Below are 18,122 nucleotides of genomic sequence, written 5' to 3' on the forward strand. Positions count from 1 at the left end.
CTTCATTTAGTCGAGGCGGGTCTGATGATGTCGAGGCGGGTCTGACGGCAGACAAAGTTTTGCTTCTCTGTCATTTCTCAATGAGCCTTACATATTGTGTGACCTTACAGTAAAAGTCAAATATTCTCTCCAGCCAGATGAATAAACAGGACTGTTAACAGGGATTACATCGTCAGTGTGCGCTACTCAAAGAAGATCCTTATCTATAAGCCGAATGAAGAAAAGAAAAATGATTTGTTGCATTCATTTGGATGACGCTTTTGTCCAAAGCAACTTACAATCATTGAGGCAGGTAGTGATAAGGGCCTTGCCCTGGGAGGGGATGACCTGGAATCGAACCCCGACCAAAGTCAATCGGTGTAACCCACTGAAAAATACCAGCTGCTATTTAATAAGATAAGGAACTGTTTAAAAAGGAACAAAAAACTGCTATTCCATCTGATATTCAGAACTTTTAACATGATACCTGCTCCTACACGTCTTTGCCATGATGTTCTTACAGATGCATGTTGTCTCCTCCTGTGTCCAGCTCGGCCTCTTCTCACAGGGATTTTATGAATCTACTTGTAACATAACACAAAGTGGACAGAGATAATTGGCACAGTATCGCAGAGAAAGAATACTACCATATACCAGACATGCTGCTGTGAATGAGCGACCGAGTAAAGAGGCGAATAATGAAAAAAGTAAAATAATGAGTGAGCAAGTGAATGAGGGATGGAAAAAAGTGACGAGTGAGTGGGAAAATCAATGAGTGAAAGGGTGAGCGCCTGAATTAATGTGCCAGGATGAGTGATTGTGCTTGAGAGGGTTATAAGATTAAATGAGCCTCCACATGAATATTGACACAAACAGGAGTTTCGGGCACAAAGACGGCCCACTAATTGGATTCATTTGAGTCCATTTGTTGTCAGGGGGATGAGGCACTCATCCCTCCGACCCCTCGCTCTTCACCCATCCGCCTCGCCACGGCCACGTTCTTCTCCGCCACCCACCCACGTTACGGGCACAACCCCGTCTCGTAACAGCAGAGATTATCATGACAACTGCAACAATGGCAGCACTCGAGACAACGGAGAGTGTGGGACACCGGGACAGCTTGAGTACCTCCGCGCCTGCCGGGTGAAGAAAAACACAAACAACTTTGAGGGGTTTCGTTTTGGGAGCTCCTACATCATTTTCACAAAAAATTACTTTTGCAAAGTGCCATATAATATTTTTTTTAACTACTCATTCAACAACTCTATACCGTATGAGTCAAGATAACATGTGCAGTACCAGATTCATCAAAGTTCTGTCCAAGCTCCAAATCAACTATCATCAAAGTGTTTTGACAAATTTTTAGTCAGTCATCCTTTCTTTTATTTTTATTTTACAGCTAAAGTTTGTTATTAATTACTCTAATGATGTCCAATGTAAGACCTTGCAGAAATCTCAAATTTGTCTTCTCATGTTTTCCCCCCATATGTTTTTGAACATTTTAGCATTTGTAATGACGGTAAAATTCAGAGGACCATATTTCATATGTCATCACTCAAAGAACATTTCCTTTTCTCACTGCAGCTGACGCAAACGGAAACATGAAGATTACGGGTACGTGCACGTTGGGTACATTTTAGTCAAACTACCAGTGAGCGGTGAGACATCAGGAGGAAGGAACGATGCAGGATGAAGCTGTTCCTGAGGAAAATGTCAAGAAGCTGAGTGTTGGGTGCTTCACAGAGAGGCGCCGCTCGGAGAGACGGAGGGGGAGTGAGACGGTGTAATAAACGACCTTTTCACGGGAGAAAGGAGAACGTTTTAGATTATGACCTTCAACAGCATCACTCCTCTGAATGTACAGACTAATTGGTTGTACCATCAGAGTACAAACCAAAACATGCATGCAGGTACAAGGTGAAAGGGTGTGAAGTTACTGAATGAGACGGAAACATATTTTATACAAAAGGTGTTTTATAACCAACACATGGGTCATTAAAGAGTCTCCACCATCAACGTTCACTGGGAAGTCACAGATGACACTGTTCAAGGGACGTCATTTTCTACAGCTTTCCACTGTTGGGTTGAAGATTGCATATTTATTTAAGGATTGAAAAAAGAAAAACTGATAGTTTCAGCTATGCAGATTTAAGGTTTTCCATGTCCTCTATTTATATTCACTTGTTTGAGGATGTGAATGTATGTAGATATTATGGAACTGAGGAATAATTAGAACTGGTCTATAGGTATTTACCTGCATCTGTGTGGTGTCATTAATCCAAACATGACAACTATAAATCTGTAAAATCTGTTACTTTAAATCTCATTATGGCTAACCCCCCCCCCCCCCCACCCCCACCCACCCCCACCGGCAGCTTGATGTCGTCCCTCAGTGGATTATTACCTGGATGATCTTTAATACCAAACTGACTCAACAGGGTTCACATCGAACTAAACACAATGGTTATGTTAAGCACCTGAAACAAAGAACATGACTCAACTTTGGTCTTTTCAGCATCAATTGGAAAAAAAGAAAAAAAAAAGAGAGATTTGCACCATATTGGTACAATTACGTCTTCTTTGAGTGGAGTGTACTAATGAAGGAGTGTGACGCTGAGTCCAGAATAGACAAGAGGAAAACTAATGTCACCGTCCTGAGTCTGACACATTATGATCCCCACTTTAGCAGCAGACTGCCATGTGATGTATTTCTCTCTGCTCTGGCAGCGCTGCTTGCCTCAGAGATAACTCATATGTCTAATTTCTGAGGTTTCAATTGGTAAAGCAAATCAAAAGAGCATGTATTAAAAATGAGGACTAGAGGTTGTTTGTAGTGGGGGGGCAAGTTCTTCTTTTATCTTGTTTCTACTCTGTAGCACTTTGAGATTGCTTTTAGCAATGAAAAGTGCTCTATCAATGAAATGTATTATTATTATCATTAATATTAATTTAACTGTATATTTAGGTTTTTCTCTGGTCGTGTGACAATCTGCTTCTTCTTGGGTGATTCCATAAAAGGGGAATCAAATGATGTAGAGATGGCTCCATGAGTCATCCAGTAAGAAAACCCAAAAGCCCACGAGCACCGGGGCAAGAAGACACAGAACAAAGGCCAGACAGAGAGACAGGGAGCAACTGAAGAAAGTTAAAAAACTGAAGGTCCCCAACAACAAGCAGGATGAATCACCCAGGAGTCACCTCCTGCATACTGAAAAGTGTCCCAGTAGGTAAAACGGAAGTTGACCTGTCATCCGTCCTCATTCATCTGGATGAAAGTAGATAATAGATCAGGTTCCGCGCCACTGCAGAACTAATTTGTACCCACATCCTCCCTTATTTGAAGGTTTAAATGTTGGTTCTTTTTTGTTGAAACTGTTTTAGAGAGGTGTCAATCAACTCTATTATCATTTTTGGAGGACGTTGTGCTGTTGAGTTGTGTCCTATCCACCTAACAGGTGTTTCTGTTATTTAGCCAATACCCCTCATTGATGTAACACAGACAAAAGGAATACAAACCGTCAGAACAATGCAGCATCATTCTGCACAACATGCAGCTGCCTCCTCACTGAGACTGTGTCAACAATAACTGGACTATAACCTTCATGAAGGGAGGGTTTATCGTAGGTCTGCATTCAGCTGGGTGTTCCAAAAAAACACACCAAATTGAGTGTACTACCACTACTGCAGCTTTAAAATCAAGTGCTACTGAAACAGGCCAGAGGAAATGTGCCAGAAGATTCTCTCCATTCATTTGTAAAAGAAAACCATTCACCACCCCCCTGCCCCCAACCCCTCCCGTCTCTTCACAGCAAAATGGATATTATAAAAAAATAAGGAAAAACGGTATGAGTAGGAAAAGTGATGCCCGGAGGTGTGTGTGTGTGTGTGTGTGTGTGTGTGAGTGCGACACAGATACAGATGTGTGTGTGTGTGCGTGCGACACAGATACAGATGTGTGTGTGTGTGTGTGTGTGTGTGCGACACAGATACAGATGTGTGTGTGTGTGTGTGTGTGTGTGTGTGAGTGCGACACAGATACAGATGTGTGTGTGTGTGCGACACAGATACAGATGTGTGTGTGTGTGTGTGTGTGTGCGACACAGATACAGATGTGTGTGTGTGTGCGACACAGATACAGATGTGTGTGTGTGTGTGTGTGTGTGTGTGTGCGACACAGATACAGATGTGTGTGTGTGCGACACAGATACAGATGTGTGTGTGTGTGTGTGTGTGTGTGTGTGTGTGTGTGTGCGACACAGATACAGATGTGTGTGTGTGCGACACAGATACAGATGTGTGTGTGTGTGTGTGTGTGTGTGTGTGTGTGTGTGTGCGACACAGATGTGTGTAGGGGTGTGTGTGTGTGTGTGTGTGTGTGTGTCTGTGTGTGCACATGTGGAGCACATACTTCTTCGGGGGCTATAAGTGAGACTATGAATAGGATCGATCGCAGTTGGATGCGGGGGCGCGCCTCGCGGTCCTTGTGGCGGTCACCGGTGGAATCTATTTTTAGACACGCAGCCCCGGCTCTGGGCCACCTCACGTCACGTGTCGTACTGGCGTCAGGTTTTGCAGGTTGCGCAATTCATGACTGCTGTTTGCACACGCTTCGAATTATTAATGTCATTCAGAAAAAATAATCATATAGTGAGCAGAGGAATCACACATGACGTTTCGTATATATACCATCGCGTAATTTATATGTCAAACGACAGTCACAGGAGAGAAAAGTCATTGTGAAACTGTTTCATGATGTAGTTGCTTGTGTCTGTTTCTTATGGGCAGCTAGTCATGCTCTGATTGCTTTCTATGATCAGCATGTCATTATATTATTTTACTCATAATACAACGTATTGTGCACGTAGAATCAAAACATAGGTTTTAATTTAAATCCTTTCAGTGTATTTCACTGTGCCAAAAATGAAAAAGAATGACTAAATTCTCGATTCTTACCAAGACAATGTTTAATTGCTGTGTGTCCACGGGACATGATCAGTATTCATGTTTCATACCATCGTATATGTGTATAGCTGTGTGCATGCACAGCAGCTGCTCAGGAATGATTTCCATTCATAAAGACGAAGGAGACACGGAGCGATGTGAAAGAGTCGCAGCCTCCATGTTCACCTCCTGTCGCGGCAGCTCGGTGACTGAGCTCGGTTGTGTGCTGCTCTGCGGTATCTTGTCTGATGCACCGTTAACATCGCATGTTCCCAACGTCGACACTAAAGAAGCATGCACAGTGAACCGATGGAACGGGCGGTGAAGGGTACGTGACTTTACCTCCGGGGCCAGACATAGAAACACACAGACCTCTTTCGCATGCATCCCCGCCTCCCTCGCCTCTCCATCCCCCCTCCCCTCCCCTCCCCTCCTCCGGAGTCCGGTGGCTCCGTTTACGTTTTACACTTGCCCCGCCCCCTTTTCGGTTTTGTCCAAATCGGGCTTTTTGCGTCGACGGAGCTCCCGATTCCAGGCCGACGTCATCAGCGAGTAGAGGGAAGCGCTGACGTCGAGGACGAGTCACCGAGAGGAGAGGGCACGGGTGAGGGAGGGGGGGGTTCCACTCACATCTCCACCCCCCTCCCTCCGTTTTACGTCGGTGTTGGTGCGTCGGGAGCCCCCCTGCTCCGGCGGAGTCCCAGGCTATATAAGTGACCGGCGAGCAGAGTCTCTCAACCAGATTTACGGGTTCCGGTGTTCAGCGCGAGAGACGGCTACCGCAGCCGACTGACCCGCACTCCGACAGGGGCACAGACACGCAGCAGCCGGCACCCGAGCTGGACGCGGTGGCGGCGCGGAGGCAGACGCAGACAGGACAGGAGAAGGGTTTTTAAAACCTTGCTCCGAACCCCCCCCCCCCCCTCCCCAAAAACAACAACAACAACAACAACAACAACAACAAACAACCCAGAAAGAAAATAGCTGAGATGAAAGTCCTTTAACGCGCCTCAGAGATCGTTCTCCTCCTCTCTGACAACCTGTCTCTCCACACTCCTCGGCCGAGGCGCGACGTGGAAGCAGCACTCCGCGCTCACAACTCTGCAACTCGCATCTGCAGGACTTCCGGTCCGTTACCCGCCGCGCCAGCCGGACGCGATGTACCGCTCGACCAAGGGGGCGTCCAAGGCCCGACGGGACCAGATCAACGCCGAGATCCGGAGCCTGAAGGACCTGTTGCCCATATCCGAGGCGGACAAGGCGAGGCTCTCGTACCTGCACATCATGTCGCTGGCCTGCATGTACACCAGGAAATCCGTCTTCTTCACCCAAGGTAACGCATTCAAAGAACTCTTCTGTCGTGGACGGTTAAACGACCTGTTGGTGAATCTCACGCAGCACCGCAGCGTGTAGTCGGGAGGGGGACCAACAGGTGTCGCTTAGTAGGGACATGCGGTGCGATTATGATCCGATCGTCAGATTCACCGCGGAGCTGCGGGCGGTTATCTGATCGTCAACAGGCGACCGACTCCGGAGCTGATAGAATCGCTTGAACGTTTCCTCCGCCGCTGTCCGCGGTGCTGAAACACGCCGCGCCGCTGTCCGCGGTGCTGAAACACGCCGCGGCTTCTTATCACACTGCGGAGATCAGATCATGTTTTGTTTCATTCTTGTTAGGTTTGGATTCATTTACACATGTTGTGTCCCCCCCTCCTCCTCTTCCTCCTCCCCCTATAGAAGCGGGAGCCGCTGCTAGTCTGGAGGAGAGCATGCGGTTTCTGTCTTCCCACGAGCTGTCGGAGCTCATGCAGGCGCTGCCGGGCTTCCTGATGCTGCTGACCGGGGAGGGGAAGCTCCTGTACATGTCGGACGGCGTCTCCGAGCACCTCGGACACTCCATGGTGAGTCTTGGCACGGCCGAAACTGACTCGTTGCTTGGTGAAGGGCTGTTTGAGCGCCGCCACCTCGCAGCTTCACACATGTAACGGTATTTCTGTGTGTCATTTTTACAGGTGGATCTCGTGGCACAGGGCGACAGTGTGTACGACATCATCGACGCCTCGGACCACCTCATCATGAGGACCAACCTGTCGGCCTCCACATCAATTGAGATAGGTAAGAGGAAAGGAAGCGAAATCGATGAATTGACAAATGTATGTCTTTTTTTTTTCTCCACCTAAAATATTTTTATATATAATCTCTCTCATCTCCTCCACAGAGCGTCTCTTCCGCTGTCGTTTCAACACCTCCAAGTCCGTGCGGAGGCAGAGTGCCGGGAACAAGCTGGTTCTGATCAGAGCTTGCTGCCTCTCCCCGCCCTCCACCCCTCCCGCCGCCGGGTCCTACTGGACCTCCAACCCCGTGTGGGTGTGTTTCTGCTCCCCCCTGGAGCCCCACCCGACCCGCTCCGGGGCAGAGAGGGAGCTGACCACCGCCCCTCCCCTGGCTGACAGCAACTTGTTCCTGTCCTGCTTCTACTCCCAACACGGCCGCGACATGAGGCTGGAGACCGCACAGGACAGGTGAGCTCACGCAAATAACATCTGCACCCGTTGCTTTAAGGTGGAGTGGTATGTGTTTTCTGAGATAAGTGAAGGAGTAACACATCACCACCCACTCTCGCCCCGCAGTGTGAGCGCCTATCTTGGCTTTGATGTGACAGCGTTACGCTCTCGCTCCTGGTACAGCCTCCTCCACCCACAGGATCTGTCACATGCCTCTGCTCAGCACCGCAGCCTATGTAAGTGTACTCTTCCTCACGCAGACGTACCAATTACAACCATCTGTGGCCCACACAACTACGCACGTTGTGCCCACTGGCACACTGGAAAAGCACCACGATGTATAATAGGATCACAAACCGATGCCAACTTTTGCTGTGACTTTTCGTTCAACAGTGAGGGAGGGAGGAGAGGGCAGAGCCGAGATGGTGGTGCGTGTGCAAGCTCAGGACCAGTCTTGGGTTTGGCTCTACATGGTGCTGCAGCTGCAGCCTGGAGAAATCCCCATCAACAGCAACAACTATATCATCAGGTATTTATTCATCTTCTTTAAAGCCACACACCATCAATCAATTATTTATCAGAGGACTGATAAATAAAGATTAAAAAAACACCACCCTAACCCCCTGTTTCCTCTCCTCCTCAGTGAGTCCGAGGCCTGGTCAGTGCGTCAGCAGCTCAGCTCAGAGCAGACCCGGCTCACCCTGGTACTGACCTCCGGCTCTCACCAGGAGGGTCTGAGCATGCAGTCCCCAGAAACCCTGTCCAGCCCGGACCAGGTCTTCACCCCAGGCAGCAGTGGTCTGTCGGCCCAGTCCTTTGACTTCAGCACCGCTGGCTGCAGCGTGGGCTCCTCTGATGAGCCGGGGAGCTCTGCAGCTGAGGCCATGCAGGTGGAGGGCGACCCTCGTTCCAGTATCTCCTCAATGGAGGAAGAAAGCTTCTTTCAGCAGCATCCCACTGAGAGGCCATCGGCTGCCTCCTCCCCCACCCCAGTCACCGTTGAAACAGTGGCAGACCTTGACTTTTTAACCCAGACCATTCTCCTGCCACCGTCCTTCCAGCTCGACCCTCCGCTGCCCGCTCTCCCCCTTCCCCTCCCACCTGTCCCCACCGCGCAAGCTCAGCAGACAAAAGAGTTTGTGTGCACGCCACCCTACACTCCACACATCAGTGGGCCTAGCTTCCCATTCAGTGAACCACTCTTCAGCTTTGACCCCACGGGCACTACCACACCTCCGCCCTCTGCTACAACAGCCACTGCCACCACCTCTTTAGCCCCCTCAGCGTCTCCCTCTGCTCCACCAACTACCGCCTCCAGCCCTGCTCCCCCTACAAACCTCTCCACCAAGCTTCCCCTCGCTCTACCCACCCCGTCCACCGATCTCCTCTTCCCCATTGAGCCCTGCAGCGGCTCCCTCTATGAGAAACTGCCCCCCACACCCGACAGCCCCGGAGACGGCGACTGCACAGTGATGACTCTGCCTGAGGTACGGGGTCCACTGTATGTAGACGTACCACTAGGGCCCCTCCAGTGTCCCCCTGATGGCCTCCTCACCCCCGAGGCATCACCTGGTAAACAGTCCTTCCTCTCTTTCTTCTCCCTGGAGAGAGAGCGGGAGAAGGAGAGGGCAGAAATCTCTCTCTTAGCTCAGCACATCAGCTCCCTGGCAGAGGGATTCTACCTGGATCCGCTCTTGTCCAAACTCTCTCCTCCCTCCATGTCACCCTCATCCTCCCCTCCGTCCCCCTTCCTCTCTCCCACCATAGAAACAGTTGATGTCGATTCAGTCTACATGCAGAGGGAGTTTTATCCCATCAAAGCATGGAGAGGACTGGACATGCCCATGTTCCTAGATGATGATGACTCTCTGTTTGAAGAGAGCATCCTAGAAACCCTGCTCCAAGACGACTTTGCTCCTCCTCAGACCCCCCACCCCTCCCCCCCCTCCCCGTGCACCTCTCCTTTGCCCAATCCCTCCAGCCCAGTCTGTCCTCTAACCCCAGTGTGCTGGCGCCAACCCTCCCAGTTTGAGGGAGTGGGCCACATCTGTAGCGTCCAATCGGCGCAATGTAACTCCATGGCTGGGTGTGGGGCGACTGTGGCTTCTGAGGCTGGGGTACAGGCGGAAGGGGAGGGGCTAGCGGAGGAAGCAATGGAGATTGAGGTGGTGTCATCTCCTGTATCCTCTTGCTCCTCCATTCCAGCTTCCCCTCCCCTCATTCTCACTGCCTCCCCCAGCCCCGCCATCTCCATGCCCATCGGCTCACCCACGCCCGCCATGTCTTGCACTCAGTCCCTCCTGGAGGAACTGGCCGTCCTTGAACCCATGTTTGGGGCAGGTGCCTCGATCGCCCCTGGCTTAGGGCAACAACCTGAGTTGTATCAACTCCAATGTCATCCATCGCCACAGTGCTTCCACAAAGGTAAGATACTTTCTAATTTTTCTCAAATATTTTATCTCACTCCTGTTGAAATTGGACGAAAAGACATTCTCTAAAAATGCTCCACTAACGTCTTCCTTCTTTCTTTTCCTCTTTTTGTCCTTTCAGATGGGAGTGGAAGTGTTCCTCCGTTCTAAAATAAGTCTGTGACTTACTTCATTAAGTATGGCATATTGTCATATTTTGTGGAGCCACTTTTACTGAAAAGTAAAGAATTATTAAGTGTATAAATATACATAATGTATATACAACTTAAGGACTTTAACTCCTACATGTCTCCTAAGAACAAAGATTGGCTTTATATTTTTGTTCAGTCATAGTCTGTGTACTACTGCAAAACAGGTGCAACATTAAATACACGATGGTGCAACCGCATGGGCCCATAACTGACTGGGTTTTGGGTCCATGTGGTGTTTTTCAGCTTCTCTGTAACACGAGTTCCAGATATAACCAGACAGAGAAACGTCTCTGAACTTTTAAGCGCTGTTTTAACTTCCAGACGCGCATTTGTATTCACTCGTAGTGAAAACTCTGTCGTGAACAATAGCACTTTTGCCTGACATGCAGCAACGCAAACCCAAACCTCAAATGTACTGGAAGTCAAATATTTACAAATTGTTTGCATCCCTAGGATGACCACTATCAGAACATGAAAAGAAGCATGAGTTATTGCAGTGTAATCTTCAGTCCAGTCTTCAGAGCTGCTACAGCTCAGGTTTGACGGCACTCTGCCTTCACAGCCTTTAAGGCTTTTATCAAATCTCTCTAATGATAATAATCAACTCAACACTTGAGAAACTTTGAGCTTCGGGTTTGTGCTTGAAACCTTTAACATTTCATATTTATCTCTCCATCTAAAATCTTGTGTATCAATGTGATGTGCAAAACAAAACAAAAAAAAGAAAACACGTGAAGAGATCCTGGCATGTGACGATCTCAAGAATGTTAGCGGTGTCCATTGCTTCACGAGATGAAACACCAAAACAAGAGATTGTCTGGAAGTTTGAGATCTGATCATGCCACGAATTCACTGCTACGTTGTACTGTACATTAGACTCTGAATGTGTGCTCTTCAGGTCGCTCATGGCCTGAGGGCAGTCGGCTGGATATTCTTGCAGCATCAATATTTGCAATGCTGGCAGCTTATAGCGGCTCCTGTGTGCCTGAAATGGCCCTGACCTGCTGAACTCTTTATCATGTCCATTCAATGTGGACAGTTGCATCGTTGCTCCACTGGAGCCGCGGTGCAGTGAGGCACAATTGACTATGTGAATGAGCGATTCTTCTTTTTTGAGAGGGGTTAGAATACTAAAGTTTTGTTTTAAAAAATGAAAAATAGGGATTGGGTGCTATTTCTATTCAGTTACCAAGCGACACGGCTTGAGAATGGTACTATTCCCACGGTGTCGACATGCTCACGTAGAGTTGTCTACGGTCAAGTAAAGGATTGATTCCTACGTTCTAGCTATTAAAGGCTAAGTTAATATACATGTGTAAAATTATATAATTGTATGTGTGGTATTTGAAAAAATGATGTTATTGCATATGCATTATGTCTGAAGATACAGGCATATGTTCTTTTCAGAAAGGTTGTACACATTTGTACATTTGTATGAAACAGTTATTGGTCTGTAAATATGAGAAAGAGATTTTTATTGCCAAAAATGGAATATATTCTGAACATCTTATTTACTGCAGAATGGACATTGTGGACCAGTGTTCTATCGTGATGCTTATAAGTGTATTTGGTTGTCATACAAATGCATTTATATTAAAGTGCACTTAATGCGACTGATGCATTCTTGTCGTCACAGTCAAGCCCCCTGTTCCTCCCTCTGCCTCACCATCATCACCATCATCATCCCTGCCTCTTTCCCTCCCTCCCGTACACTCTCCTCCATTTCTTCCCCTGGAGCGAGTTTCGCTCAGCAACAGCACTGACGCACACACATGACGAGACAGAATGAGACACTATCTGACTCAGACTGACGCACACACTTGGCATCGAGGGTTTTTGTGTGCGAGGACATGTACACAGGCACACACACAGTTGGCCTCCCACTTACGATGAAGTGCTCACGCACACCAACACACGCACACAATAGTAGGCATATGAAACCCCCCCCCCCCACCCCCCACCACCCCTCTATAAAACCACAGTCGCCCACATTCACTCGATGTACCTGCAACTCTCTCGTCGCTCAGCGTGGTGTAACACTCCATATATAGGCATTCCTGCTCAAGAGCTCTGACTGAAGCAGCCTCCCATCTATTCTCAGCCTCCATTCAGAAGGATCGGGGAGGGGAGGGCTGGAGAAGGGGGAGACAAAGAAAGAGTGACGGGAGGCTAAAATTAGAGGTACAGTAAAGAGGGATGTGGGACAAACTGATGCTCTGTCGCCACAGAATGAAAAGGTGAACAACACCAATTCACAGAAAAAATCAAAAAGCAAAGTAACACAATTTCTGCAAATCATTACAGAAAGAAGATGGTGGTTTTTTTGTATACATATGCACCAAATCTTCTCCTTCCAGATCTAACAGAATAGATAATATAGACTTATATATATATACATATATATATATAAATATTAAACATTTTATTTTTTCTCTGAGGGCGAAGATTTCTCGTCCATTAGTAGCTGCTGCAGTGTTTGTGATGGAGTGAAGATGAGCAGTGGAGGAGGTGCTGCGCGGCTGACTGCTGCTATCATCTGGCAAAAAAAAGTATTGCACCAGAAAGGATAATTTTGTAAGAAGCCATATTAAGAAAAAGGTTTGGGAGGAGGAGGAGGAGTGTAGGGACATAGTTTTAGAGTTATGGTTTGATTGACCAAATGATGTCACAGGTAGATCCAAACAATACAAAACTAAGAGAAAAAGGTTGAGTCCATGTGTGGCAGAGTGACAGAGTTCAATTCATTATTAATACATCAAAGATCTGATTTAAAAAATACTCACATGATCATATGTATATTGTTGGATGCTGAAATTGTTACTTCTGCAGTGGACATGAAGAAACACGTCATGAAGACACATATGGTCCTCACAAGGATATAAATGAAATTTATTATTATTATTATTATTATAAGTACACACACACACGCTCTCTTGTCTAACTCGTGTAACTGTCGTGACTGATCATTTACCAATGAGCCTCAAAGAACAGTTTGAATGTTTATAAGGGCATGTGGTTCTAGTTTTAAGACAGTTTAGAAAAATGCAAAACTATCCTCAAATAACAATATTCCCCGGTGTGGATATACAGTACAGTGCATTGTGATTTGGTAAATGCCGAAAAATGCACATTCAGTACAAAAAGGTCAAAATGATGTTCCAGGCGGTGAACTGTGATCCATTTAGGACTGAAACTAACCTTTATAGTCACAAATGTCACGAGTGTGAAAATTGCCCAGTAAAAGATCCCAGAGTCCAAAGTGACATTTCTAAATTGCTTGTTTCTTTGTTTTTTTCCCCCCCAAACCAACAATCCAAAACCCAAAACTTACAAGCCGTAACCAGATGGTTGGAATTATTTCATGGGAAAGTGAATTAAAAGGTTCAACAAAGGGTTGACAATTGTTTTACAAAGACTGTGTAAAACAAAAATTCAATCATCACAGATTTCAGTCAATAGATTTTTGTGGAACACTAAGATTCTATAAGTTCTTTAACATATTTAATCTCGTCCTTTTCTTTATGATTCCAGTTAAAGACAAGAAACAATAACACTGTTATAGCCAGTTCCAGTCCATGGGATTTCTGCAGTAATTCATGTGACGAACCCTTGAGATCAATAAGACGCGTGTGAAATGTGCAGGGGACCATCTGCACAGGCTGCCAAAAAGCCAAATCTCCCCCAGCAGCAGTTAAATATAGATAACAACATCAAAGAGACTGAATGTACAATTACAATTACAGTTTCATTCGCTCAGCTCACAGGAAATGAAACGCTCAGGGTCATAAATATTTCCAAAATTTGAGTGGATGTTTCTGTCAAAATGTATGTGATTGAAAACTTTCCCAAATCACTCTAGAATATTGAAACACAATGCAATTTGCTGCAAAGGTAAATAAGGACACAGAAGAATAAAAAAAAATGATCACATAACAAATGACTCTTTATTGAGATCTGAACACGAACATTGTTTTTGTATGACTGGTACATATATAAAGTTTATATATAAACAGGAATGGTGAGGGGAGGGGGTAACTTTTTGATGTTGCAGGTCTTCATTTCCTTTTACTCATCAAAGCGTCGGCCTCAGCGGCTGCGGCTGCTGCTGCATCAGCTTTCAACTTCTCCCTCTGCTCCAAGAAGACTTTGTATTCATCCGCCTGGAGACTGAAGAGGGGCAGGGAGACAAGTATAGAAACATGATACTGTGGTACTTTGTAGTGTGGTGATTTAAATGTTAACTGGAATTCCCGCCTGGCGGTTGTTTGCCTCGTCCACCCAGTCAAGTAGCAGTTTACATCCATGTCTGTCTAGACTCATTGTGTTTTGGTCAAAAACACAGTGACCTTGGCTGTGGCCGAAATGTAATCCCTTCATCCTTGAGTCCAAATGAATTTTTTAAATTTTTTTAACCAAATTGAAGAATTACACACTACCACCACCGACATGTTGCTTTCATGAGAGCGATGTTAACAGACAACCTGAATAAAATAAAGCCCCTAGAGTCAAAGAGGAAGAGCTTTTTCTGAAGTCTCCACAGTGCAGCAGTGTTCAACAACCATCCAGGGAGAAAGCCATCAAAATAAAAAAAATGTAAACCCGGCAGAGATACAAGTTTCTCCACTGACAGTACTCTCAATAAATCATAATACACTGCAGCCACAAGACATGTTATGTTTAAAGTGAGGGGAAGAAAGGGATTGTGAGAAAAGTAAAAAAGAAAAATCATTAACTGAAGACGAAACAGAGGGAAGGGTGTGAGGGAGTGGGACTCAGCTTGAACGCTGAAATAAAACAGTTTGTGGCAAAGTAAATACAACGCCGTGCAAAAAGCATAAATAATAAATATCAGGTGTCAGAGAAAAAACACAGGCGGATCTTAAGATGCAAAGCTCTTCACAGGTGAGCAGGTGAGTCTGCAGGGAGCTATGGTGGAGGCCACGTCGTAGGACCACAACACGATAAAGAGACCGGGCCAAGAATTGATGTACACTCTTCTTCGTCAATTTTAAGGGCATGCGCAAGCGGCCAACCAATGAACAAGCGCATTCTTATCGTGTTCTTGGTACCGTATTGCAGGGGTGAGGAAATGTCACACCTGTAAAATATGAAAGCATTCCAGAGTCCACCTCCATGTCACATACTGACTGTATACCGTATATACTGTTTGAAGCAGACTTCCCCAGAAATCTGGGTTAAGGTGATGTGGAATTCATGCTTAATAAACGACTGAAGTGATGAATAGATTTTTTCAAAATTACTGCCAAAATCGTATTTTGTCTTCTATCTGTGCCTGTCATTTGGATGCATATGACAGTCTGGACTGGACTGGACTAAGTGGATAATCACAACCTCACCGACACAAACCGAGTCAGCAACATGACGGGCGGCACGGCGTGGCAGTTCTTCCCTTGTCTGTGTGGGTTTTCCCTGGATACTCCAGGTTTCTCCCACAGTCTAGCCAAGACATGCAGATTGGAGCTGGGTTAACTCCAGACTCTAAATTAACCGATTGTGTGAATGTGAGCGTGAATGGTTGTTTGTCTCTGTATGTTTAACTCTGTGAGCTTGGATTCGCTCCAGTCCCCCCACGACCCTTGAAGGACAAAGGGGTATAGATAATGGATGGATGTATACCAAAGCACTTTAATATAACTCTGACCTCTAGTGGCCGTTTTAAGACCTAGCAGCCTCTGTAGACACGGCTCATTAACTTGCTGCTTCTTTGCAAGTCTGTGGGAATAGATGTTAATGTTTGTGTGTCCTCGTTCATTTAAAGAACTAAATACAAAGTGGCAGCAGCAGTGTACCGGGACCTGACAGCGCCGCTCGTGTACCCACAGGTCAGGTTTACGGTATTTCCGGTTGGTAAAATGAAAGAACACAGAATCAGGACTTACTCTTGGACAACCTTGATGCCCAGGGAACGGGCCGAGCCGATGATGCATTTGACGATGGTCTCCAGGGTTGTGTTCCTTATTTTGAAGCACTCGTCCTCTGCTTTCACCTGGGCGATCTCATACACTGCCCTGACTGACACCATCCCCGCCGTCTCGTGGCCTACGCACACGCACGCACACACAGACAGAGAGAGATAAAGAGAATGAGAATGAGAGCAAAGTATGAATAAATAAAGATTGAAAATTCAATAAATGTACCAGGAAATATTTAACACAAAAAAGGACAAAGTGGGGGAATGTGTGTGTGTGTGTGTGTGTGTGTGTGTGTTAGGAGTCAACAGCTGAAATGAGTGTGGACATAGCTCAGAGCGTAAAAGGTGGAAATCTATAATTCTCTTTTCCTAACACACCACCTTTTGCCACTTCCTTCCTCTGCCGCAGTTCCCCTGCACGTCATGAATATAACATCAATCACAGCAGAGCTCAAAACCGAGCCCATGGAGAGACGCATGTCCGTTTCAGGGTAGGCTCAGCAGGTGAAAATCTGAGTGAGAGCAGATACGTAAGTGCAGCAGCACATCTCACCTGTCTTGCCGGCACCTTTCGCAATGCCCGCCGCCTGCTTGAGGAAGTAAGACACCGTGGGCTGGCCGATCTTCAGGTCATAAGTTCTGTCAGGCTGAGGAGACAGAGAGGAAATAAAACTAAAACCTGGGATCAAAAGTGGGCAAGTGAACAAATGGGATTTTTCTCTCTCTCTCACTGTAGGCAGGATTTAAAAGACACTGAGGTTTTTGCTCCCTTAGGAAACTTATCCTTAGGCACCACCAGTCTATAAGACTGTCTTTTTTCATTTTTATTAGTTACGGATGCGGCAGCAGATTTTCCATCAAAATTCATAGTAATCGTTGGAACAAGGGAGTCCTTGATTTCAGACAAAGATAAAACAGACTAAAACAACAACTGTCGCTGACAGATTTGAACAGTTTTCCACAGCTTCATGTTTTTAAAAAACTTGTTTTGAAATGGTGCTGTAAATACGCCCTTGACTACAAAACACTGCAGTTTCCAGGCAAAAATCATCATCCTGATGATCGGTGCGGAAGACATAACGTTGAATAAATAAACAGTTAGTTCTTTTACAGTCTAGAACAAGTTAATCTATTATGATGTACGATAAGGAATTTGTTCCAAGAAACATACTTTTAAAGACCAAATTTCACATTTGGTTTTTTTTTTAATTTTAATCTAATTTTTCTTTTATTGGACAGTCAGTGGTGTAGCAGAAGAGATGGTGTTCATCATGCAACACAGCTCCACAGTATATAAAGGGCTATGAGAACTAACACCAGTGTGTTTGGCAAACATATGCCTGTTTCTGGTAAGGTCTGCTATGGTTACAAGATCTGCCAACGTTAGCTCTGTTCCCCGAAATTGATTTGAGAAATTAAATTCTCCTCACCTTTTGAAGTCAAGCGTTGTGTTTTCAGCTAAAAGGCTCGTCGGCAGGACATGCTAATGATTGTAGCTGACGTTACAACCGATAAACATTATGTTTACTGGTTTTCACGCACACTTCTACACTTATGGTGATGTGGAAAGACAAAAATAAAAGACACAACCCTCCAAACTGTTTCAATGTGAATTATTATTCTGTTCCAGCCTCTTGCACACTGCTTCATCATGCAGAGAAATCCACAGATTGACAGGGCTGTCGTGTGCTAACAGTTATTATCTTTGAGCACGACTGTTTGAAGCCATCACCATGCTGCCAGGAATATAAACCTCGGTGCAGAAATACTAGATTACTTTCTACTTTTTCTGAACAGACTCATTTAGAGTTTAAATCATTTATTATCATCAGCTAAATACGTTACTGTCCCAAACACAAAGTTAACATATTGTTTTATCTTTGAGAGCTGTTGTTGTTCACCATAAGACAATAATTTAAAGCCACACTGATTTAATTTTTGGCCACTCAAAGTTAGTAAATTGACACCAACATATCAGGAGAATTTAAATTGAGGCCTTTTTTTGCAAATGGTTGCTCAAAAAGCAAAAACTTTGTTCATTTAAAGTCATATTCCTGATCACATAGTGAATTGTACGTCCAATATTATATCCACCCTCCTTTTATCTCCGTTTGAGTCTCTACCAACTCCTGAATGATATCTCTGG

The 18,122-nt window shown here is 45.7% G+C and overlaps 2 protein-coding genes across 4 annotated transcripts in view; one reads left to right on the forward strand and one right to left on the reverse strand.

Annotated features, from left to right (window-relative positions):
* The first annotated feature begins 5,673 nt into the window (after window positions 1-5,673).
* Window positions 5,674-11,657, forward strand: npas4a (neuronal PAS domain protein 4a). The gene is made up of 8 exons (XM_035650814.2): window positions 5,674-6,253; window positions 6,658-6,821; window positions 6,933-7,035; window positions 7,139-7,442; window positions 7,551-7,660; window positions 7,818-7,953; window positions 8,068-9,848; window positions 9,975-11,657. Exons 1-8 carry the CDS (start codon window positions 6,079-6,081, stop codon window positions 10,001-10,003), a joined length of 2,802 nt encoding a protein of 933 aa, XP_035506707.2. The 5' UTR covers window positions 5,674-6,078; the 3' UTR covers window positions 10,004-11,657.
* A 2,312-nt stretch (window positions 11,658-13,969) lies between these two features.
* mrpl11 (mitochondrial ribosomal protein L11) overlaps window positions 13,970-18,122 on the reverse strand; it is a 35,822-nt gene continuing 31,669 nt past the window's right edge. For all 3 annotated transcript variants that reach the window (XM_035650151.2, XM_035650153.2, XM_035650152.2), the window contains exons 4-6: window positions 16,530-16,623; window positions 15,945-16,104; window positions 13,970-14,211 (exon numbers count right to left, since the gene is read on the reverse strand). In XM_035650151.2, coding sequence (XP_035506044.1) covers window positions 14,100-14,211; window positions 15,945-16,104; window positions 16,530-16,623 — 366 coding nt within the window. In that variant the 3' untranslated portion in view covers window positions 13,970-14,099. The remainder of the gene's footprint in view (window positions 14,212-15,944; window positions 16,105-16,529; window positions 16,624-18,122) is intronic.

The sequence above is a fragment of the Scophthalmus maximus genome, chromosome 9 (genome assembly GCF_022379125.1).
Source record: "Scophthalmus maximus strain ysfricsl-2021 chromosome 9, ASM2237912v1, whole genome shotgun sequence".
Classification (NCBI taxonomy): Eukaryota; Metazoa; Chordata; class Actinopteri; order Pleuronectiformes; family Scophthalmidae; genus Scophthalmus; species Scophthalmus maximus.